General features: G+C 35.8%; 1 protein-coding gene across 5 annotated transcripts in view; it reads left to right on the top strand.

Moving 5' to 3' along the window:
* The window catches only part of LOC116463144 (metabotropic glutamate receptor 1), a 413,105-nt gene that overhangs the window by 348,589 nt on the left and 39,090 nt on the right, over positions 1-25,426 (top strand). For all 5 annotated transcript variants that reach the window (XM_058434471.1, XM_032146109.2, XM_032146110.2 and 2 more), the window contains one exon: positions 14,453-14,579. In XM_058434471.1, the coding sequence (XP_058290454.1) occupies positions 14,453-14,579 (127 nt within the window). The remainder of the gene's footprint in view (positions 1-14,452; positions 14,580-25,426) is intronic.

Below are 25,426 nucleotides of genomic sequence, written 5' to 3'. Positions count from 1 at the left end.
TAATTCCTTCCTAGATGGGTAGTTTGCAAACATTTTCTTCCATCCTGTGCGTTGTCTTTTCATTTTATTGATTGTATCTTTTGCTGTGAAGAAGATTTCTTACTTGATGTGATCCCATTTGTCCATTTTTGATTTGGTTGCCTATGCTTGTGGGGTATTGCTCAAGAAATTTTTGCCTAGATCAATGTCCTGGAAATGTTCCCCAATGTTTTCTTGCATTTTCATAGTTTAGGTCTTAGATTTAAGTCTTTAATTGATATTTATTTGATTTTTGTGTATGGGGAGAGGTAGGGGTCTAGTTTCATTCTTCTGCATAGGAAAATCCAGTTTCCCCAGCACCATGTATTAAAGATGATGTCTTTTTCCTAGTGTGTGTTATTGGTACCTTTGTCAAAAATGAGTTTACTGCAGGTGTGTGGATTTGTTTCTGGATTCTCTGTTCTGATGAACTGCTCTATGTGTCTGTTTTTATGCCAGTACTGTGCTGTTTTGGTTACTATAGCTCTGTAGTATAATTTGAAGTCAGGTAATGTAATGTGGTTTCTCCAGTTTTGTTCTTTTTGCTTTAGATAGCTTTGGTTATTCTGGGTTTTTGTGGTTCCATATAAACTTTAGGATTGTTTTTTCTATTTCTATGAAAAATGATATTGGTATTTTGAAAGGGATTGCATTGGCTCTGTCAATTGCCTTCACTAGCATGGGCATTTTAATGATATTGGTTTATTCTAATCAATTAACATAAAATATTTTTCAATTTTTGGGTGTCCTCTTCAATTTCTTTCATCAGCGTTTTATAGTTTTCATTATAGAGATCTTCGACCTCTTTTGTTAATTCCTAGGTATTTAATTGTATGTGTGTGTATTAGTCTGTTCTCCCACTGCTATAAAGAACTACCTGAGACTGGGTAATTTATAAGGAAAAGAGGTTTAAATGTGCTCATGGTTTTGTGGGTTGTACGGGCTTCTGCTTCTCAGAAAACTTATAATCATGGCAGAAGGTGAAGTGGAAGCAGGTGCACCTTCACATGGCTTGCAGAAAAGAGAGAAAGTGAAGGAGGAAGTGCTACACACTTTTGAACAACCAGATCTCATGAGAACTCTATCGTGAGACAGCACTAGGAGGGATGATGCTGAACCGTTAGAAACCACCTCCATGAGTCAATCGCCTCCCACCAGACCCCTTCTCCATCACTGGGGATTACAGTTTGATATGAGATTTGCGGATGGGGGTGGACACAGAGCCGAACCATATCAGTGTGGCTATTGTAAATGAGATTACTTTTTTATTTCCTTTTCACATTGTTCATTGTTGTTGACATATAGAAATGCTACTGATTTTTGTATGTTGATTTTGTATCCTGCAACATTATTGAATTGGTATATAAGTTCTAATAGTTTTATTGTGGAGTCCTTAGGTTTTTCCAAATATAAGATCATATCATCTACAAACAGGGACAATTTGACTTCTCCCTTTCCAATTTGGATGTCCTTTATATCTTTCTCTTGCCAGACTGCTCTAGTGAATACTCCCAGTACTATGTTGAAAAGCAGTGCTGATAGTGAGTATCCTTGTTGTGCTCCACATCTTAGAGGAAAGGCTTTCAGTTTTCCCCCATTCAGTATGATACTATCTGTGGATCTGTAATACATGGCTTTTATGATGTTGAGATATGTTCCTTTTATCCCCAGTTTTGAGGAGTTTTATTATGAAGAGAAGTTGAATTTTACCAAATGCTGTTTATGCATCAATTTAAATAATCATATGGTTTTTATCCTTTATTCTGTTGATATGATGTATCACATCGATTAATTTGCATATATTGAACCATCCCTGCATCCCAGGGATAAATCCCTCTCGTTCATGATGAATGATCTTTTTAATGTGTTGTTGAATTCTGTTTGCTACTATTTTGTCGAGGATCTTTGCATCAATATTCATCAGAAATAATGGCCTGCAGTTATACTTTTTTGATGTATCTTTATCTGGTTGTGATATGGCCTTATAGAATGAGTTTGGAAGTATTTTCTCCTCCTCTATTTTTTGTTATAGTTTGAGTAGGATTGGTATTAGGTTTTCTTTAAGTGCTTGGTAGAAATCAGCAGGGACGCAAACAGGTCCCTGGCTTTTATTTACTGGGAGACCTTTTATTATGGCTTCAATCTTGTTACTTGTTATTGTTCTGTTAAGGCTTTGGATTTCTTCCTAGTTCAATCTTGGTAGATTGTGCGTATCCACAGATTTGTCTATTTCTTCTAGATTTTTAAAATTTATTGGCATACAGTTGTTCATAGTAGCCAGTAATCATCCTTTGAATTTCTGCAATATTAGTTGTAATGTCTCCTTTTTCATTTCTGATTTTTATTTATTTGGATCTTCTCTCTTTTTTTGTTAGTTTGACTAAAGTTTCTCAACTTTGTTAACTTTTCAAAAAACCAACTTTTTGTTTCATTGATCTTTCATGTTGTTTTTCATTTCAATTTGATTTATTTCTATTCTGATCTTTATTATGTTTTTTTTCTACTAATACTGGCTTTGGTTTTCTCTTGCTTTTCTAGTTCTTTAAGATGCACTGTTAGATTGTTCATTTAAAGTTTTTTCTTTTTTTTGATGTAGGCACTTATAGCTACAAACTTCCCTCTTAATACTGTTTTTGCTATCCACACTATCCATAGGTTTGGTATGTTGTGTTTTTATTATAATTTGTTTCAATAAATTTTTCAATTTCCTTGTTAATTTCTTTATTGACCCACTAGTCATTCAGGAGCATATTGTTTAATTTCCATGTAGTTTGTGTAGTGTCCAGAATTCCTCTTGTTATTCATTTCTACTTTTATTCCATTGTGGTCAGAGAAGATCCTTGACATTATTTCAATTTTTTGAATGTATTAATACTTGTTTTGTGACATAATGTATGATCTATCCTTGATAATGACTTATTCTCAACAAAGAGGAAGAGAGGAAGTGCTGAGAAAGAGGGTGTATTCTGCAGCTCTTAGATGAAATCTTCTGTAATTATTTATTAGATCCATTTGTTTTATAGTGCAGATTAAGTCTGTTTCTTTGTTGATTTTCTGACTGAAAGATCTGTCTAATGATGAAAGTGGGTTGTTGAAATCTCCAGTCATTATTGTATTGGGGCCTATCTCTCTGTATAGCTCTAATAATAGTTCCTTTATCTATCTAGATGCTCCAGTAATTGATTCATATATGTATAAAATTGTTATATTCTCCAGTTGAATTGACCCTTTTATCATTATATAGTGACCTTCTTTGTCTCTTCTTATAGCTTTTGTATTAAAATCTATATTGTCTATATGCTCTTTTTTGGTCTCCATTAGCACGGATTATCTTTTGCCCTCCTTTTATTTTCAGTCTAACCATGTCTTTATAGGTGAAGTGTATTTTTGGTAGGCAGCAGCTTTTAGTCAGTCTATGTCTTTTGATTGGAGAATCTAGTCCATTTACATTCCATGTTGTTATTGATAATTATTGATAAATTATTCCTGCCATTTTGTTATTTGTTTTCTGGTAGTTTTATGGTCTTCCCTCCCTTCTCTCTTTCCTTCCTTCCTGTTTTCCTCTAGTGAAGGTAATTTTCTCTGGTGGCATGATTTAATTTCTTGCTTTTCATTTTTGTGTGTGTTTCCATTGTATGTTTTTTGTTTTGAGGTTATAATGAGGCTTGCAAATACTATCTTATAACCTATTATTTTAACCCCATAACAACTTAACACTGTTTCAATAAACAAAAAAGAAAACTAGTAAAAATGATATGCCTTAACTTTGTATCCCTGATTTTAAACTTTTTGTTGTTTCTATATATATCTTATTATATTGACTATGTCTTGAAAGTTGTGGTAGTTATTACTTTTGATTGGTTCATTATTTAGTTTTTCTACTTAAGAGTAGTTTACATACCACAGTTACAGTGTTATAATATTCTTTTTATTCCATGTACTATTACCAGTGAATTTTGTACCTTGAGGTGATTATTTATTGTTCATTAATGTTCTTTTCTTTCTGATGGAAGTACTCCCTTAAGTATTTCTTGTAGGATGGGTCTGGTATTGATTAAATCCCTCAGTTTTTGTCTGGGAGTCTTTATTTCTCCTTTATGTGTCCTTCATGTATGAAGGATATTTTCATCAAATATACTATTCTATGGTAAAAATTTTCTTCCTTCAGCACTTTAAATATGTCATCCCACTGTCTCCTGGACTGTAAAGTTTCCACTGAGGAGTCAGCTGCCTGACATATTGGAGCTGCATTTTATGTTAATTGTTTCTTTTCTCTTGCTGCTTTTAGAATCCTTTCTTCATCCTTTACCTAATACTATGATTATTAAGTGTCTTGAGGTAGTCTTCTTTGGGTTCAAACTACTCAGAGTTCTATAACTGATGTAGCTTGGCTGTGTCCCCACCCAAATCTCAAATTGTAACTCTCATAATTCCCACATGTCATGGGAGGGACCCAGTGGGAGGTAATTGAATTATGAGGGCAGGTCTTTCTGGTGCTGTTCTCATGATGGTGAATAGGTCTCACAAGATATGATGTTTTTTTAAAGGGGAGTTCCCCTGCACATGCTCTCTCTCTCTTGCCTGCCACCATGCAAGATGTGACTCTACCCCTCCTCTGCCTTCTACTTGGTTGTGAGGCCTTGGAGGTTGTGAGGCTTCCCCAGCCATGTTGCACTGGGAGTCCATTAAATCTTTTTCCTTTATAAATTACCCAGTCTTGGGTACGGTTTTATTAGCAGCATGAGAACAGATGAATACAGTAAATTGGTACTGGTAGTGGGGTACTGCTGTAAAGATATCTGAAAATGTGGAAGCAACTTTAGAACTGGGTAACAGGCAGAGATTGGAACAGTTTGGAGAGCTTAGAAGAAGATAGGAAAGTGTAGGAAAGTTTGGAACTTCCTAGAGACTTATTAAATGGCTTTGCCCAAAATGCTGATAGTGATGTGGACAATAAGGTCCAGGTCGAGGTGGTCTCAGATGGAGCTGAGAAACTTGTTAGAAATTGGAGTAAAGGTCACTTTTGCTATAAAAAGAGACTGGTGGCATTATGCCCCTGCCCCAGAGACCTATGGAACTTTGAATTTGAGAGAGACAACTTAGGGTATCTGGTGGAAGAAAGTTCTAAGCAGCAAAGCCTTCAAGATGTGAAAGAGGATAAAAGTTAGTAAAATTTGCAGCCTGATGATGCATTAGAAAAGAAAAACCCATTTTCTAGGGAGAAATTCAAGCTGGCTGCAGAAATTACATAAGTAACAAGTAGCCCAATGCTAATCACCAAGACTATGGGGAAAATGTCTACAGGGCATGTGAGATACCTTTAGGGCAGCCCCTCCCATCACAGGTCCAGAGGCCTAGGAGGAAAAAAATGGCTTCCTGGGTTAGTTCGGTGCTGTGCATCCCAGCCGTGGCTAAAATGAGCCAATATAGAGCTCAAGCCATTGCTTCAGAGGGTGCAAGCCCCAAGCCTTGGTGCCTTACATCTGGTGTTGGGTTTGTGGTTGCATGGAAGTTGGAAGTGTGTGTGCAGCCTAGGGATTTGGTGCCCTGCATCCCAGCTGTGGCTAAAATGGGCCAATGTAGAGCTCAAGCTGTTGCTTCAGAGGATGCAAGACCCAAGCCTTGGTGGCTTACACATGGTGTTGGGCTTGTGGGTGCATGGAAGAGTTGAGGAGTGGGAACCTCCGCCTAGATTTCAGAGGATACGTGGAAATACCTGAATGTCCAGGCAGAGACGTGCTGCAGGGGTGAAACCCTCATGGAGAACCTCTGCTAGGGAAGTGCAGAAGGGAAATGTGGGGTGTGAGACCCCATACAGAGTTCCCACTGGGGCACTGCCTAGTGGAGCTATAAGAAGAGGGCCACCATCCACTGGATCCCAAATGGCAGATCCATTCCACTGACACTTGCACTGTGTGCCTGTAAAAGCTGCAGACACTCAACAGCAGCCCATGAAAGCAGCCAGGAGTGGGGCTATATCTGATAAAGCCACAGGGGTGGAGCTGCCCAAGACCATGGGAACCCATCTCTTGCATCAGCATGACCTGGATTGAGACACAGAGTCAAAGGAGATAATTTTGGAGCTTTAAGGTTTAATGACTGCCATATTGGATTTCAGACTTGGATAGGGCCTGTAGCCCTTTTGTTTTGTCCAATTTCTCCCATTTGGAATAGATATTATTTACCCAATTCCTATACCTTCATTGTATCTAGCATTATGTCTAGGAAGTAACTAGTCTGCTTTTGATTTTACAGGCTCATAGATGGAAGAGACTTGCCTTGTCTCAGATGAGACTTTGGACTGTGGACTTTTGAGTTAATTCTGAAATTAGTTAAGACTTTGTGGGACTGTTGAGAAGGCATAATGTGTTTTGAAATGTGAAGACATGAGATTTGGGAGGGGCCAGGGAGGTAATTGAATCATGGGGGCCAGTCTTTCCTGTGATGTTCTTGTGATAGTGAATAAGTGAATGGTTTATAAAGGTGAGTTTCTCTGCACATTCTCTCTCTTGCTTGCCTGCCACCATACAAGATTTGACTTTTTTACTCCTTTGTGTTCCATCATGATTGTGAGGTTTCCCCAGCCATGTGAAACTGTGAGTCAAATCTTTTTCCTTTATAAATTACCCAGTCTCAGGTATGTCTTTATTGGCAGCGTGAGAACAGACTCATACAATAATACCCTTCTTGTACTTGGATATTGATATCTTACTCTATATTTGGGAAGTTCTATGATACTACCTTTTAAAATATACTTTCTACCTCGATCTCTTTCTCTACCCATCTTTAAGGCCTATAATCCTTAGATTTGCCCTTTTGAGGCTATTTTCTAGACTCTGTAGGTGTGCTTTATTTTTTTTTTCTTTTTTGTTTTGTCTCCTCTGATAGGTATTTTCAAATATCCTGTCTTTAAGCTCACTAATTCTTTTCTCTGCTTGATGCATTCTGCATTAAGACTCTGAAGCATTCTTCAGTATGCTAATTGCATTTTTCAGCACCAGAATTTCTGCTTGTTTCTTTTTAATTATTTCAATCTCTTTGTTAAATTTGTCTGATAGAATGCTGAATTCCTTCTCTGTGTTATCTTGAATTTCTTTGAGTTTCCTCAACATAGCTATTTTGAAGTCTCTCTGAAAAGTCTCATATCTCTGTTTCTCCAAGATTGGTTCCTGGTGCCTTATTTAGTTAATTTGCTGAGGTCATGTTTTCCTGGATGGTGTTGATGCTAGTACATGTTCTTTGGTGCATGGACATTGAGGATTTAGGTATTTAATGTAGCCTTTACTGTCTGGGCTTATTTGTAACCATCCTTCTTGAGAAGGCTTTCCAGATATTTGAAAGAACTTGAGTGTTGTGATCCAAGCTGTATCTGCTTTAAGGGGCTCCCCAACCCTAGTAATGCTGTGGTTGTTGCAGACTCATAGAGGTACCACCTTGATGGTCTTGGACAAGATCCAGGATAAGTCTCTGGGTTACCAGAGACTCTTGTTCTCTTCCCTTACTTTCTCTCAAACATAAAGAGTCTCTCTCTCTCTCTTTCCCTCTCTGTTCTGAGCCACCTAAAGCTGTGAGTGGAGTGACACAAGTACCCCTGTAGCCACCACAGCTATGACTTTGCCAGGTCGAACCTTAAGTCAGCACAGTACTGGGTCTTTTTCAAGGCCTGCTGTAACCACTCCGTGCTACCTATGTCTGCTCAAGGCCCTGGGCTCTACAATCAGCAAGTAGCAAAGCCAGCCAGGTCTATGTTCTTGCCTTCAGGACAGCAAGGTCTCCCAGAGCCCTGTGTGGATTTGGAAGTTCCATCTGGGAGTCAAGGACTAGAGTCAAAAAACTTAGAAGCCTGCCTGGTGATTTATCATACTGCAGCTGAGCTGTCAAATCACAAGATGCAGTCCTTCACACTCTTTCTCCCTTTCCAAAGGTAGAGGAGACTCACCCCATAGTCACTGCCACCCCAGGCCATAAGGAGTACTGGCAGACTACCCCTGATGTTCCCTTAAGGCCCAAGGTCTCTGAAGTCAGCTTGTGGTAAATGCTGCCTGGCCTGGGACATACCCTTCACGGCAGTGGGCTCCCCTCTGGCCCAAGGCAGATCCAGAAATGTAGTTCAAGAGTCAAGCCATGGAATCAAGGAGCCAAGAGCCCATTTGGTACTCTATCCACTTGTGGCCATGCTGGTACTTAAGACAAAGTCCCCTTTTCTTTCCCCTCTGCTTCTCCCAAGCAGAAAGAGTTTTGCCTCATATCCACCACAGCTGTTAATCTGTTGAGTCTTACCTGAAGCCAGTCTCAGAAGCTCACTCAAGGCCCTCAATGTAGTACCTGTGTATCACTGTTGGTTATACAGGGCCCAAGGCCATTTCAGTTAGCAGGTGATAAATGCTGCCAGGACTGTGTCCTTTCCTTCAAGGCAACAGGTTCACTTCTGGCCCAGAATGTGTGTAGAAGTGTCCTCTGGGAGCTAGGGCCTGGAACAGGGGCTTCACAGCTCTGATGGGTGCCCTATCTTGCTGTGGCTGAGCTGGTATCCTAGATGCAAGACAAAGTCCTCCCCACTCTTTCCTCTGCTTTCCTCAAGTGGAAAGAAGAGGTCTCTTTTGGAGCTACTAGCTGTACAGCCTGGGGTTAGGGGAGGCATGATGCCAGCACTCCCTTAGCTGCCCCAGCTGTTGTCCCAGTATGTTATGGGCCCCCACCAGTCCACTGTCTCTGGGCCTAGTTCACCCCTAGGACTCACCTAAAAGCTCCAATCCTTATAATCTAGACTGCCTTTCAAGTTTACTTGGAGACACAGTATCCTGTAGCCCTTGGTGGCAAGGTTTGCAGGCACTTAAGTTCAAACCCATGGAATCAGCGAGTATCTTCTGGCTAGGGCTGGTTTAAATGCTCCTTCTGTGGGCAGGCATCAGCTGAGTTTGATCTGGTTTTCCCTTCTGTTCTAATAGGACAGCACTGAGTTCAGTGCCTCACAATTACTGTGTTTTCCCTCCCTCAGCACCTAGAGATGCTCTCTGCATCATGCTGCAGCATCTAGAGGGTGGAGAAAGGGTGGCGTCAGCAATTCAGGACTGTCTTTTCCAACTCTACAGTGCCTCTTTCATCAATATGAAGTTAAAACCAGATACTGAGTGTTCACTTGATTTTTGATTCTCTGTAGATATTTGTTGGTGTCCTTGGTGGAGAAGGCAGACAATCGGTAGAATTCTCTATTCCGCCATCTTGCTCCACCTAGAGGGCCAGAAACAGTTTACTCTGTCCTACAATTCTAATTAAAGTAGACCCAGTTCCTTTATTCTTTTTAGTCTTTCAGATGTTTCTCTTACATAGAAAATTTTCTCTTTTACCTTTTTTTAGTTACTTTTCCACTATTGTGTTCTCTTGATGCTGTTTGCTTTCTTTCATCCATTCTCTAAATAAAATTTTAATTTAAACAAATCCATTTCAGGTTGCCTCAGAAATGTAGTCACAAAGTGGACATTTAATTTCCTATGGTATAAATGTTTTAAGACATTCACAGTGTACGTAAAGTGAATCATAACATTGTGTGTAGCAACAGATCACCTAGTCTCACTAACAAGCATAGAACCATGTACACAGGATTGTAAAAAGAATCAAAACAGGTAGGTCTTAGAAAGCCTTAGCCCTTCCAGGAAAGTTTCAGTGAAATGTCAAAACTTTTACTATGACTCAGAGTTGACATAAAAAGCATTTTAGTGTGACAAAAATTAAACACTTATTCACTTATTGAACATACACATCATACAAAAGAAATATCAGTTACTATGACAAATATAAAAATAATTTTAAATTTGTCACTTTGGGGAAACTAGAACATATATAAGAGATAATAACCTAAGATTTTTTTTTAAAGAAAACAACTTTTCTGAATGTAACATATCTTCCACATATTTGTAAATAATTAGAGGACAAAAGCTAACCTGTGGTAATAAAATATCAACTATATTTTTGTTGATTAAGAGTTCCACATAAAATAATGTTTTGAAAGACTCACTGCTCTAAAATACTCACTGAAGCATGTGACTTTTGTGTCTTATCTTGAAAGTAGTGACATGGAGAGTTTTATGTAGGAAAGATGACATTCTAAATAGAAGGTAATGGGCATTTAAGCATAGAGACTGCCCTTCCTTTTTTTCACAGACATATGTAAGAAATTAATAACAGACAAAGTCAGGTACAGAAACAAAAACTAGGGGCCAAGTGAATGCCTGACTGAAGAACTTATATTTCACAGGTATTAAAAGAGGAAGCACTAAAGTTCTTTGAGTGACCTAGTGATATTTTTGAAAAATATTCCATTCAGCACTCACTTATTGGCTGTGTGTTATTGGTATATTTCTGTGCCTTGATGACTATGCTGTGAAAACATTGAAAGGATGGCATAGTCCTTTCTTTGAGGAGCTACAGACTATTTGGATGATCTTGGCAACTATGTGCATCTTACTCTGGAGTGAGAAGAAATTAGAGGCATGGTATGTAAGTCCCTAGATATATACAGTGGATGATACTATGGGGAGGGAGCATGATTTCAGTGTAAAGTAATCCAGTCTGAGTCTAGAGGGGTGACTATGAAGATAGAAAGGATAAATTTCATCTTACAGATATTATATGGCAAAAGTACACATGCTTGATGCACTTGGTGCATAACGAAGGAGGATTAAAAAAGTAACTCCATTTAAGCATCCCTATTTTTCATTCTGTATTAAAGATGTAAGCTAATAACTTATTCATTAATGTATTCAGTCATTCAAAAGCTAATGTCAAACACCTTCCATGTGCTAGTTTTTTGCGGAATCTATTTTCACCAGTCATCCTGCATAAGTAAATTTGTTTAGCATTATTGTCTCTTGAATTTGTCTAATTAGCAGTACTAATTTTACACAGAGAGAAAGATACAGCTGGTTGAAGTGACATACAGTAATTCATGATGGCTCTTATTGTACTGCTTATCCTAATTAAAATAAGACAGTAGCATTTATTTATTAATTCAATTTTTTCTCATATCATTTAGAAAAGATATCTTTTATTATTTAAATTTATCATGCCTATTTTGAAGATAGGTGTGAATTTTTTCAGAAAAGACTTAATTTGACTCTACTTTCAAAAGTTATCTGAAAGTAAAAGTAGGAATAGAAAACCTTATATACTTGCTGAAAATATTCTGTCATTTAATCTTTTTATGTAATTCTAAAACAGTGGTATAAACGCCAACCTGATGTACAGGAAGATAATTTTATTTTTATGAAGTCTAGAGTTTCTATCATTTTAAAGTATGGCAATAGTTAGAGTTTAGTTTCTGATTTTACATATGGGAATATTTGATCATTTTTATTGTGTTAGAGAGGAACTTCTGCTCCTAGAGATGAGGGATTAACAGAGTCCAGACTTAGCCTTCTGCCATAAGCAACTAGAAATCTTGATAAAATATACAAAACAACTGTGTTCAGATATTGGAAAACAGTACATGACCTTGAGTTCATGGAAGTGAAAGGAAACAAACAAGGTGAACCCTAAAATCACTCAGGCTTTCTGCATGGAGACAGAAAGACAGAAACAATTTCCTGATGGTTGTTCATTTGAGAGAGAAAACAAATGGAGCTTGGCCATCTTGCTAATTTAAGAAGACAGAATCTGAGTTTGGGAGGACCAAAACAGCTAGAATTTGTAGTGCAAAGTATGGAAGAAGATGGATCTATGCAAAAAATGAGTCACAGAAATTAGCATAGGCATTCCCTTGAGTATTTGATTGAATACTAGTCTACATGTCAGCTGGCTGGAATTTTGAGTCCAGGTAAGGAACACTTAGTAGGGAGTTGGATTCCCAGAACTGACATAGAGCCAGGAATTTTCCAACTCCCACCAGCCAGAGTAGAGATACCTTATTGAATACACAAGGAATTAAGTAAAAGCTCTTGGAAGATCATATCTTAACAATGAGGCTAAACTATTCCTCCAAAAGTGACTATTCTAGACTTGCTCTAATAGTTTGAAATCAAAGCTCAAAAGGAACGAACTGAGCTGTAAGTTGCTTAACTGCATGCTCAAACAAAGTCCAACACTCATTTAAAAAAGGAAGAAAAATAAATCCACACTCTACACCTTAATGCACACAATGTCTTGCATCTGGCCAAAAATTTGCAGATTTGACCAGTAGCAAAATGTGTCACATTACCAGGAAGAAAACCAAGCGATAGAAACAGTTCCAGAAATTACATTGATGTTAAAATTAGCAGTCAAGGGTGTTAAAACACAAGGATAAATACGTGCTAAAAGATTTAAAAGAAGACATAAATATAAAAAGAAGAAAAATGACAATATAAAAAATAACATAATAGAAGTCATACAGCTGAAAAATAACATATCTAAGAAAAAACATTTTGATGGATTAGATTAACAGCACATTAATTGTAGAACTAAAGATCAGTGAACTGAAAAACATAGCAATAGGAAACAGGCAAATGAGGCACAAAGAGAAAAAATTAAAAGCTAAAATAAATGAGCAAACTCTCAGTTACTTGCAGAGTAATACCCAGGGGTAGACTATAAGTGCAACTGAAGCTCCAAAAGGATAGGAGAGTGAAGCAGGTCAGAAGAAAACCTGAAGAAATAGTGGCTGTAAAATTTTAAATGTAATGAAAATGTAAGCCCAAATCCAGAAAACTCAACAAATCCTAAGCAGGATAAACACAAAGAAGTCATTACAATTAAGTTGCTAAAAACTAGTGATAAAACATTAATATCCAAAATAAGAAAGGGCTGATACATTCAGAGGAATGAAATAACAATTATGGCAGGCTTCTAATCAGAAACTATAGGTGAGACAAGAAAGAAGTAACATCTTTAAAGCACTGAAAGCAAAATAATAATAATAATAATAATAATAATCTTTAACCTAGAATTCTATTCACTAGGACAATGGAATGACATAACATGCTGAAATAGAATATACATATATGGTCAACTTAAACTTCCATACCAAGTGAAAATGTTATTTTTGAAATACTAAGGTGAAATTAATACTTTTTCAAACAAATAGAAGCTGAGAGAGGTCATATTCTCAGGCTGGCATGGCTGTAAATGTTAAAGAAAGATCTTCAGGAAGAAGAAAATTATACCAGGCCAAAATGTGGACCTAAACAAAGTAATTAAAAGAACCAGAAATGTAAATATATGGCTAAATATAAAATATAATGTCTTTGTTATTTTAAAGAACATATTTCAGGGATAATTGACTGTTTAAAGCAAAAATAATAATTCATTTGGGAAGGGTCTATAAAATAAATATGTGGAAGTAAAATGTATAAAACTATAACCCAAAGGTCGGGAGGGGAAAATGGAAGAATATTACTGTAGGGTTTTTACATTATACATAAAGTAGTATAATCTTATCTGAATGTACACTGTGATAAATTAGTGGTGCATATTGTCAACTTTAGAGAAACCACTGAAACATAACAAAGAGGCCTAACTAGTAAGCCACTATGGAGATAAAATAGAATGCTAAAAAGAAGGCAAAAAACAAAGAACATATAGGACAGAAAAAAGAAAAATAAGAGATGATTGATTTATATTTAACCATACTGATTATTATGATAAATGTAAATGTACTAAACAATAAAAGGCAGAAGTTGCCAGACTAGAGATAAATGCAAGACCAAACTGTGTGCTGTCTACAAGACGCGCACTTTAAATGCAATGTGTTTTTACGTTTATTTTTGTACTATGGAGTGTGAAAGTGTTTACCAAACAAACTGAAAATGGGGGAAAGTTTAAACTGCTAAGATATTAAGCAGCTGTCCAGTAATTTTGAACTAGTAATTTTGCTACCAATACTTGTTATGATCTTTTGAACTCACTAGAGAAAGTCAGGCAGGGCAATATTGATTCTTCTTTCTTAGCTGTCATTCTGTTTTTATGTATATATAGTTGCTCTTGAGTGAAATTGTCTAATAATTCAGTTTTTCATAATTACAACAAAAAATGTATAATTACTTAGCTTTTATGAATTAATAAGGTTTTATTACAGACTTTTTTAGTAAAACGTTACTTGCTTTCTCAGAGAAGAAAAATGTATATTTTTCTTTTTTGAGAGTAATAAATATTAATATAAACAAGGATTAAATTAAACTGTTTCGTTTTTAACTCTGCAAAAAAATGTAGTCAAATAACTCTATAAAATAAATTATTATTGAAAAACCTCCAAACCCAGCATGGAATGAATTGACAATTCCATTCAAACTCTAAGATAATCAAGTATATGCAAATTCACATTCTTAAGATTCCTCAGCATATAAGATTATTTTCATAGTTAGTCTTTTTTTCTTTATTCATAATCTGAAAACAAGTCCTCATCTGAAATAGAAGCTTTTCTGGGAAAACTATCTTTAAAATTAATGAAATATCTATGTTATAGGTTATACGGAAAGGAGAAGTGAGTTGCTGCTGGATTTGCACGGCCTGCAAAGAGAATGAATATGTGCAAGATGAGTTCACCTGCAAAGCCTGTGACTTGGGATGGTGGCCCAATGCAGATCTAACAGGTAGGAACTGCTTCACTTGGAAACCTTGTCCCTAACTATTTGCCTTTCCAATGTGTCCATCCCTCAAATGAGAATGATTAGCTCATGTCTTTTCAATGTTAATTTACAATGCACACTTTTTAGTCCTCATGTCAAGGAGTATGCATAAACCTCATAAGTTTTCTATAATCTATATTGAAAAGAAAGTTCATGTAAATCTAAATAGCAATGAATTGCTGTGTGGTAGGCTATGCTATTATAGAGTCATTTTCTGTTTTTCTTGAAATTGTATTTGAAGATATTTCTGGCCACCCGAATTTATATTTGCAATCATTTCTTGAACATCTACTATGGATGAGGCACTACCGTAGGCCCTAAAAATAGAAAGGTAAATGTCCCAGCTTTTATTTTGCATAAAATCTATCAGGGAAGAAACGTGGAAAAATATAATAAAACATAACATAATTATTAAAATAATCATCCCAGCTTTTATTTTGCTTTAAATTTATCAGGGAAGAAACATGGAAAAATATAATAAAAAATAACATAATTATTAAAATAATCATCCCAGCTTTTATTTTGCTTAAAACCTGTCAGGGAAGAAACATGAAAAATATAATAAAACGTAATATAATTATTGAAATAATAGAGATATCTATAAAGTGCATAAAGTTTGTTAGGCAGGCAAGAAGATGAAAGGAATTTCAGGCCTAAAGTAGAACACGGGAAACATGAAAGTTTATGACACATTTACAGAAAACCATAGAACAAGTATGTGGGGTTGGTAGGTAGGCACAATGGTCCAGTAGGGTAGTGGTCAGAAATGAGAATAGACAAGGACACTGATGGTATGGCAGAGTGCTTCTGTGTGACATTCTTCTACATGTTTGGACTTTGGCTTTAGGCACAGGAGAACCACTAAAGAATTTTAAAGTGGTGAATGACATTATGATATCCGCATTTCTGGTATGCTTCTTGTAGTGGTATATGAAGTTGTTGTATTGATGCAAGTGAGTTACTTGAAAAGGCGTGGATTACGACAGCTACAGTAGGAATGGAAAGGAATAAATGAAACAGATGATTCACTAGTAAAACCAATGGAACTCAGAGGGATTGATTACATGAGTTTGTAAGTTTCCTAAGAATGATGTTCATATAAATGAATTTTGTTTTTCACACACCTTGTTATGAGCTTACAGAGGAGAAATGATTCATAAAACTGCATAAATTTTAGGAGCCATAGAGCCTTTTTTTAATCTGAGTACATAGACACTTTGTCATCTAAATAATCTAGCCCCTTGTCTTATCATCTTAGAAAGAGGGAGCTGAGACCTAGAGTGGTGAAGTTGTATGGCCAAAGTCAGGAAAATAGTGAGAAGCAGAACCTAGTCCACTAATCCCTGACTCCATGCCTTTTTGGGTGCTGTTGAAAATCATCCGAAAATGTAATATTCTTGATGGTTGGACACTTTTTTACTTGTTTCCAAGTAAGAATATGCAACTAAGAAATTTTGCAGTTTATTCAAAGTACATAAAAAATGACTAGGTAAGTAGAACTAGGTCACATAACTAAAATTATGCTTACTAAGTGACAATACCTTGTAAAATGTTAATTTTGTTAGAAAAAAGTTAAACTGAGCAGCAGAAAGCTTTTGTATGTCACCTAGTACAAAGGTCCTTTTTAAAGAGAAGAAAAGTAGATCAGAACATTTTTGAAGGTATGAACTGCATCTGACACATCTTTTTATTTGCCAGCTGAATTTCATGCCTAAAAATTACCCAGGAATTACCCACCTCCAGAGATTCCCCTTTGCTCATTCTGGAGTGGAACTCAGCAGATCCTGATGCAATTACTCCCTGTCCCACCCATTGAGAAACACCAATTCTCTGGCACATAGCCTGATGCCTTGAACATAATAGCTACTTAATAAATGTTTGTCAATTGAGGGAATTAGGAAGAAGGGACTCACCCAGGGTCATCGAGGTCAATGCAGTTGGTTAATAGAAAAAACACAGTGAGAATTCAGGATTGTTTGTCACTGGATCTAATGAATGCTGTCACTCTGCCATGGTTGCATGCAATGGCCTGGCTTGGAAAAGTTTTTCCAACCTCATTTTGGACTCATGCCTTCCCTCCACTTACATTATTTCTCTTCAAATTTGTATACTCCTTCATAGTGTGTGCCTCCTGCCAGGCCTCTTTTTCTTGTATAAGTAGGTCTGCTTAGATGGCCATTGTGTTTGAGAGCTGGGTTTGACTGACAGTCATTCTGCTCATCTGTTTGACTGAGATCACAGCTGACTAGGAAGAAGCTCAAAGACAAAAGTGACCTCTTTATCAGGTTAGTCTTGGGAGTCAGAAGTCTTGGCTTTGAGGTACAAACATTTTTCTCTTGTCTACATTTTTTTGGGCTTTCTCCAACTTCTCCTACTGCTCTATTTCATTTTCATTAGGGCTTATCTCACACATTAAAAAAATTTCTATCCTATTTTAAAACATTAAGATAAAAAAGCTTTAAAAAAAAAAACCTGATATGATGTAATACTGGAACTCAAGGGCATACCTTTTATTCCCTGGAGATGCTCTATTGTGGGATTATTGTATATTTTCTGTCCACTGCCAAATGCTCATTTCCATTGATTAGGGATCTGTAACTTGGTAAAATATTTTTTAAATTTTCCTTGGTTAAAAATAGATGAATATTAATACAGTTACGTTTCTAACGATTTAATACGCCATGATCTATCATATGCATAAAAGTCACTTTAACATTCAAATGAGTTGAGCCAGCAACTCCTCAGACCATGCCCTTAGCTAATACCCTAATAACAACAGGCATGCAGCTATGATTGGGTCATATATTGAGATGATTTTGCAAATCTTATCTTTAGGGTCTTTCACAATATAGATTCCTCATTCTGATTTATACTAATGTCTTAATGATCCATATTGATTCTGCATTTCTTTTGGTCTCATACAGGAAATCCCATTTACCACTTGTTTGGTGCCATGTCAAGCACAGAGCAAGGGCATGGTCTGTGCCAATGTGTTGTGGGTGTTACCATGGTAGCGGTAGTTGTGAAAGGAGAAAACCCATGAGAACAGAATACTAAAAATCAGTAGAATTACTCAGAAAAGTAAATGCATTGCCGTTAAGTACGTGTTTGATTTATGGGTAATTTTTTTTTACTAAATTTTAGTTAAAATGAGAAATCATTCTTCTTTGTAAAATAGTGTATTCTACTGAAGTAAAATATACTTTTTATTTTTAATAGTTGGTTAAAATATACTTAAAATCACTTTAAAAGTTAGCTACTTTTAATACATACTCCATACATTATAATATTAATGAATAAAAACAGGTTTACTGTGGTTTTTATTTCCATTAAAATGTGTTTTTTTGGGCTATGAAGAAATTAGTATATTTCTTAGAGAAAGTGCTTTTTGAAGCTGTTAAAAAGTTTCTCATACTTTCTTCTTGTGAAATTGCACATTTTAATTCAGCACTTAAATTTCACACTTTATTTCTTGCGATACAAAAACAGGGATCTTTTCTGCCATGATATACAGCTTGACAGTAGTTTAACAATTTGTGGACCAATTATATGTAATCCAATGCTACCAATTTATTTGTAAAAATAAAATAAGAATATTGCTGAAAAAGACAGACTATGCTACATTTTCTCATAAAAAAACAGAAAATGCTTTATAAACATTAACTAATTTTAACAACTTTTTTTCCATCCCAATAGTTGTTGTAACCTCTTACACTAGTATCTACTAATTTATTTCATTCTGTAATAAACACTACCACCTGTTTTGTGCCAGGTACTTTTTAAAGACTGGGAATATACAGGTGAATTAAGCAAAGTCTATATCCTAAGGGAGGAGCTTCATATGAAACTAGCCATGTAAACAGCCAACTATAAGTCCTACAATAGAGGTTTGTGTAAAATGTCAGATAAATATGGAGCGGCTGTTTTTCCCTGGGAAGAAAAAAGCCTTTGCAGAAGAAGGGACATTTGATCTGAGCACTGAATTACGAACAGAATTTCACCTGGTAGAAATTCATTGAATTATAATAGAATTACTATTTATATTAATTTTAAAACAATCAGGGAAGCATTTTGATGAACATTTATATGATCATGATGTAGTATTGCAAATGTTATGAATTACCTCAAGACACTTTGCATACAATTTTATTTCTTAATTCATGTTAAATTTGACTTGACCTAATTGGAAAAAGTCTGATAGTAAATTTCATCCTCCTCCAATACATCTGGATCTTATAAGCACCCTAACATTTGATTCAAAAATTAGAAGTAGCTACCAGTCCTCAGATCAGAGTTATTACCACCTTTCTTTGATTTTGCTCAGTAATTTGTAGTTGGCTTGAAGGAAACTGACTTGTCTGATAGCTCTGAGTTCTCTGTAATAACCCTAACCATAAACACTTGCCAGGACCTCAAGTTCTCAGGGTTCAGATATGGAAAGCACAACTCTCACAAAGTCCCCCTTTTGAGTTCTGGGGTCAGGTGGACACTACTCACCACTGGTTGAAGGTAGTCTCCCCTCTTTCTAGCCTTGGGATAGCCAAACACACCTGGAGGTTGGATAACTGTTTTTTAAAAACTTCAAAACAGGACCTCGAAGAAAACCACATAACATGACATTACATAATTGGACAAAATTGACATTATAGCTAATTCCTTCAAGATGACAAAGCTTAGGAGATATACCTAATGCTAAATGACGAGTTAATGGGTGCAGCAAAACAACATGGCACAGGGATACATATGTAACAAACCTGCACATTGTGCACATGTACCCTAAAACCTAAAGTATAATAATAAAAAAAAAATAATAATAAATAAAACAAACAAACAAAATGACAAAGCTAATGTTTCTCAAATTTAGGATAAACTTAAATTTATCCTAAATAAAAAATAAAGAAAATAAAGAAAATAAAAAAAGGAAAAAGAATCTAAAACTTTTAAGAAACTTACTCAAAATATAAATTATTAGTCCCAGTCTTCAAGGGATTCTGTTTTGGATGGTTCCAGCTTGGCTTTGAAGAGCCTGGTTTCCATATATGAAAAGGAATCTAGGATCTTCACAAGAGATAAAGCGATCATAGTAGAGATGGAAGTATGTTTCTGGGTGTCATGACAAACTGCTACTGTTACAACACGAGGGTACTTATATCCCCTCTAGCATAACAACATTGTTCTTCATTTGTATCTGATGTACTGTATAGAACAAAGTTATTTTATAGCTAGATTTGGACAACTTTATGATTATCCCTGGAGAGGCCTTAGTATCTATCTTTGACTATTGTCCTCATTAGGGGAACGTGGATTTATGATATGCAGTTTAAAGTTTAAAATGTGTTTGGTGGCAACCAAATCCAGTTTGCTCACTGATGGATTTCACCTGAAATCACCAATTAGCTTGACTTGGCTACATGACTTGGGGGTGATAAAAAGACTCCACTGAAACTTCTGCCCTAGCTAACCCAAAGCCAATATTGACGGTAGAGATCCTGGTAGTCCAGTCCACAGGTAAAGTCTATCCATGTGTGAATAAGAACCTAGAGAGCATGCACCTGGTTATCTCTCAGTCCCTTGGTGCTGACATGCACTGTCTTTCTCACACTGTATTAGACCTTTTGACTTTAAATAAAATTGTTACATGAGTGTCTTCTACAAGTCTTCTGAATCTTTTCAAATATCTAAACTCATGCAATCTTTGCATATGCAGAGTATTGTTATTGGAAAAGTTAGCATAACATACCTTTATGTTATTTCTTTTTTAAAATTATACTTTAAGTTCTTGGATACATGTGCAGAATGTGCAGGTTTGTTACATAGGTATACATGTGCCATGGTGGTTTGCTGCACCCATCAACCCATCATCTACATTAGGTATTTCTCCTAATGCTATCCCTCCCTTTGCCCCGCACCCCCCGACAGTCCCTGGTGTATGATGTTCCCCTCACTATCCCATATGTTCTCATTGTTCAACTCTCACTTATGAGTGAGAACATGCAGTGTTTGGTTTTCTGCTCCTGTGTTAGTTTGCTGAGAATGATGGTTTCCAGCTTCATCCATGTCCCTGAAAAGGACATTAACTCATTCTTTTTGTATGGCTGCATAGTATTCCATGGTGTATATGTGCCACATTTTCTTTATCTAGTCTATCATTGATGGGCATTTGGGTTGGTTCCAAGTTTTTGCTATTGTGAATAGTGCTGTGATACATACCTGTGCATGTATCTTTATAGTAGAATGATTGGTAATCCTCTGAGTATATACCCAGTAATAGGATTGCTGGGTCAAATGGTATTTCTGGTTCTAGATCCTTGAGGAATCACCACACTGTCTTCCACAATGGTTGAACTAATTTACACTCCCACCAACAGTGTAAAAGTGTTCCTATTTCTCCATATCCTCTCCAGCATCTGTTGTTTCCTGACTTTTTATCACCATTCTAACTGGCATGAGATGGTGTCTCATTGTGCTTTTGATTTGCATTTCTTTAATGGCCAGTGATGATGAGCTTTTTTTCATGTTTGTTGGCCACATAAATGTCTTCTTTTGAGAAGTGTCTGTTCATATCCTTTGACCAGTTTTTGATGCAGTTGTTTTTTTTCTTGTAAATTTGTTCAAGTTCCTTGTAGATTCAGGATATTAGCCCTTTGTCAGATGGATAGATTGCAAAAATTTTCTCCCATTCTATAGGTTGCCTGTTCACTCTGATGATAGTTTCTTTTGTTGTGCAGAAGCTCTTTAGTTTAATTAGATCCCATTTGTCAATTTTGGCTTTTGTTGCAATTGCTTTTCGTGTTTTAGACATAAAACCACTACTCAAGGAAATAAGAGAGGACACAAACAAATGGAAAAACATTCCATGCTCATGGATAGGAAGCATCAATATCGTGAAAATGGCCATACTGCCCAAAGTAATTTATAGATTCAACGCTATTCCCATCAAGCTACCATTGACTTTCTTCACAGAATTAGAAAAAAACTACTTTAAATTTCATATGGAACCAAAAAAGAGTCTGTATAGCCAAGACAATCCCAAGCACAAGGAACAAAGCTGGAGGCATCACCATACCTGACTTCAAACTATACTACAAGGCTACAGTAACCAAAACAACTTGGTACTGGTATCAAAACAGATATATAGACCAATGGAACAGAACACAGGCCTCAGAAATAACACACACATCTACAGCCATGTCTGACAAAAACAAGCAATGGGGAAAGGATTCTCTATTTAATAAACGGTGCTGGGAAAACTGGCTAGCCATATGCAGAAAACTAAAACTGGACCTCTTCCTTACACCTTATACAAAAATTAACTCAAGATAGATTAAAGATTTAAATGTAAGACCTAAATCCATAAAATCTCTAGAAGAAAACCTAGGCAATACCACTCAAGACATAGGCATGGGCAAAGACCTTTATATTATTTCTCAAATGATGTCCACCAACAGTAGCTTAATATAACTAAATTATTGAGTTAGTATGATGATTGTCTCTAGTAATATCTAGGCTCAGATAAATTCCTCTTAGTAGTAAGAGAAATAGCAAAGATGAACTCAGATTTTTATAGCTTTAAATCAGTAAGGAAAGAAGTATGAATAAGCAAGGATATACAAAGGAGAGTATGATATATATAAGAATTTCATAATGGTGATCTTGCACAGAAGATAATTATATGGTTATTAGCATGCTCCAAGGTCTTTGGGTCAGCAGTTAACTTCCATGCCCTTTCTGCTTCTGGAGGCTTTTGCAGAACTTCAGTTGAAAATTACTAATGGGTATAATCATCAGTGTATCAAGGTTCCCTTTCATTTTTCTAGAGGGTTGGGAATGATGAGGTCATGAATAAACATTCCAGTGAAAATGTCCTCATATCACTGGATTTATAAATTAGAATATTTCAGCTAAGAAATAAAAATCTAATTGTATTTTAGCCATTGTGAGAATTGGGGCTTTTCAACCGGGGAATGCTTCAACAGAATCATAAAATAAGCACACTATTTGAACTAGTACCTAGTAATAAATCATAGAGCGGGACAACCGTATATAATCCATCTGGAGATTCTCAAAGGTTTCTTTTGCAATTTTATCAATGTCCCATACATTTTTTTCCAAATTAATTTAATTACAAATGAAGCATGAGCTGGACACATCTTCTGCTATCCTGAAAATGTCTTTCCATTGCTGTTTAATTGGCCAACTTGTCCTTCCAGAATAAGTTGCCTCATTTTTCATGAGATGTACTGAATTTTCACAAATATTCTTCAAATGAAACTTCTGCTTGAGATATCTACAGATTTTCTTCCATAGGCTCCCAAACCATAGAGAACAGAGACCTTTTAGTTGGTTTACTGAAAGATCCATAATTATGTTGATTTGGGTTATTTACTTTTTAACTCTATCTGGAAATGTCAAGCCACATATTAGATATTTTCTAAATTTATAATTTTACATTTTAACTGTTTTTTCCTCATTTGATTCAAGTAATTCAGGAGGTCTAAGCCTACTTACAGAGGGAGAGAATATGGTCCTTTTTATGTTAGTTGTTGAGTCTATTTCAGAACTATTTGAAAGTTTCCTAAAGTTTTTTCTTCATCTTTATTTAGTTTACAACTTTGAATATTTATTGAAAGAAAAGCTTCTGAAAGTGCCTTATGCAATGCCTTTTCTATTTTTCTTTTTTAAATGTTACACCACTGGATTACTTTAATCTTCTCTTTTCTACTCTTGCATTTAAACATTTTTCTCCATCAAAGGCTAACAATTAATTGAATTAAGTGGTACATACTTGTAGTATGGACAATAAGTATCTAATAAAATTTCCAAATTCTATAGCAAACACTATGTTCTGTATTCATGAAGTTTAGGAAAATTATTAACTATAGGTCTTAATTTGGCTTTATACCAGTTTCTTTAATTCAACTTCTATAGATCTGACTTATGTTCTAGAAAGTTTGAAATGTTATACTATTTACTAGTAAAAACTCTGAAGACAGAGTAGTTCATTTACAGAGTCAGGTAAAGTTGCATAGAAAAAGAATGAAATGAAAAGAAGGTAGCATTCAGAAGGTTACCAAAGCCTTGACAAAAATCATCTTTGAATTGGAAAATTTGTTTGCAGGACGACAGCTAAAGAAACTGACAATTGACTGTGGTATTTTATCTCCTAATTTGTCTAAAGCTCCTTTTAAATATTTTAATTTATTGATTTCATCATATCAAAAGTTCCCATATGGCCATTGTTATATTAAATATCTATTTTCCTACCTACCCATCATCTATCTATCTATCTATCTATCTATCTATCTATCTATCTATCTATCATCTATGTCTCATCTGTCTTGCCTGTATTGGGAAAACAAAAAAAATTAGGATTAATGTGTGACTTTATATAAGAAGAATAAGTTCTTCCAGAAAAAGGTTTGTATTTAGACAGAGACAAATCCCTGATACACAAGGAAGAGAGGCCACTAAGTTCTGTCAAAAGTGTGTGTTTGCTAATGGTGTCTTAGATTCCCAAAGCAAACAGAGTGTAGGAAGGCAACACACAATCACTAAAATAAAGTGATCTTTCATAAGTTGACAACACGGGAAGTATTCTTGTAAAGGTTTTCTAAGAAACCTAAGGCTGAGTGACCTACTACTTTTGGCAAATTGGTTATCAATTTAAAGGATCTCCAAACATTAGCACTCAAGGCCAGCTTGGATTGGACACTTCTTAGGCTTACATGTTCCTCTAATGTTTATGAACTATCCCTTATACAGTCAACAAAAAAAGATGATTCAAAACAAAACAAACACACAAACAAAACAAAAAAAATGGTTCAAAGCAAAACAAACACACAAACAAAAAAGACCCATAAAATAAGACTTTGTATATGTATGTAAATAACAGCAAAAGCAAAGAAACAGCAAGGGAATAAACAGATGTGGAAAAAAATATTTATCAAATTGTGTATCTCTAAAGTGAACTATTTGTTGGAGTTTTTAGAAAGTGTGGAGTTTAGGGATTGAAAACCTTGCAGCCTCTGAGAGCTGGTTGACATCACCTGTAGCAATATGATTACTCATATGAGACTGTTGATTACTTGGCACTCATTTATTGAAGTGATTCTGATCCTGCCTGAGTGATTATCAGAAGTAAGGGCTGACAGTGCTTGCTTGGCATCCAAACACATGTTCACTGAGGCAAGTTGTTGATTGACTGACAGGTTTCGCACTGGTTCTGGTGCTTCCTTGTTGCCATGGCTACAGAACAATGAGTCTTTTCCTAAATTTATGGAAATGACTTTATTCTCACAATTTGGGAAATATTGGCCCAGACCAAATATTTTGTGATTACAAAATTCTGTGAAGGGGTTGTCCCAGAGCCTGACAAATTTTTCTCTCACTCTGAAATACAAAATACATTTTATTCTCCATCTAGAAGGAAAAGATAAGCCAGGAATTTAGGAACAAATTCTAGTCTTTCCTTTCAAGAGATGGGTTAGGGGAGATTTCATTCTTCCTGGATATGTCCACTAGAGGTTACTAACTCAAAGGCCCTCAGGTTTCAGATACATATCATTCATGATTCATGAGTAGAGGAGTGAGATTTAAGGTATAATATAGAGTTATGCAGTAAACAGGAGAACGCAGATTCTTCTAAAGAAGTCGATGAAATTTACATTGAAAACACTCTGCTGGCCAAAAACGACTTGTCTATGAGCTGGACTTGCCTACAGACAATGGCTGCATCAAAAGAAAAGTTTTGTTAGTTTATTTCTTAATAATTTATTCTATCCCATTATCACCATTTAACCCTCACTGGAAAT

Source organism: Hylobates moloch, unplaced genomic scaffold, assembly GCF_009828535.3.
Source record: "Hylobates moloch isolate HMO894 unplaced genomic scaffold, HMol_V3 SCAFFOLD_26, whole genome shotgun sequence".
In the NCBI taxonomy this organism is placed as follows: domain Eukaryota; kingdom Metazoa; phylum Chordata; class Mammalia; order Primates; family Hylobatidae; genus Hylobates; species Hylobates moloch.
This window is presented reverse-complemented; position numbering and strand designations above follow the sequence as displayed.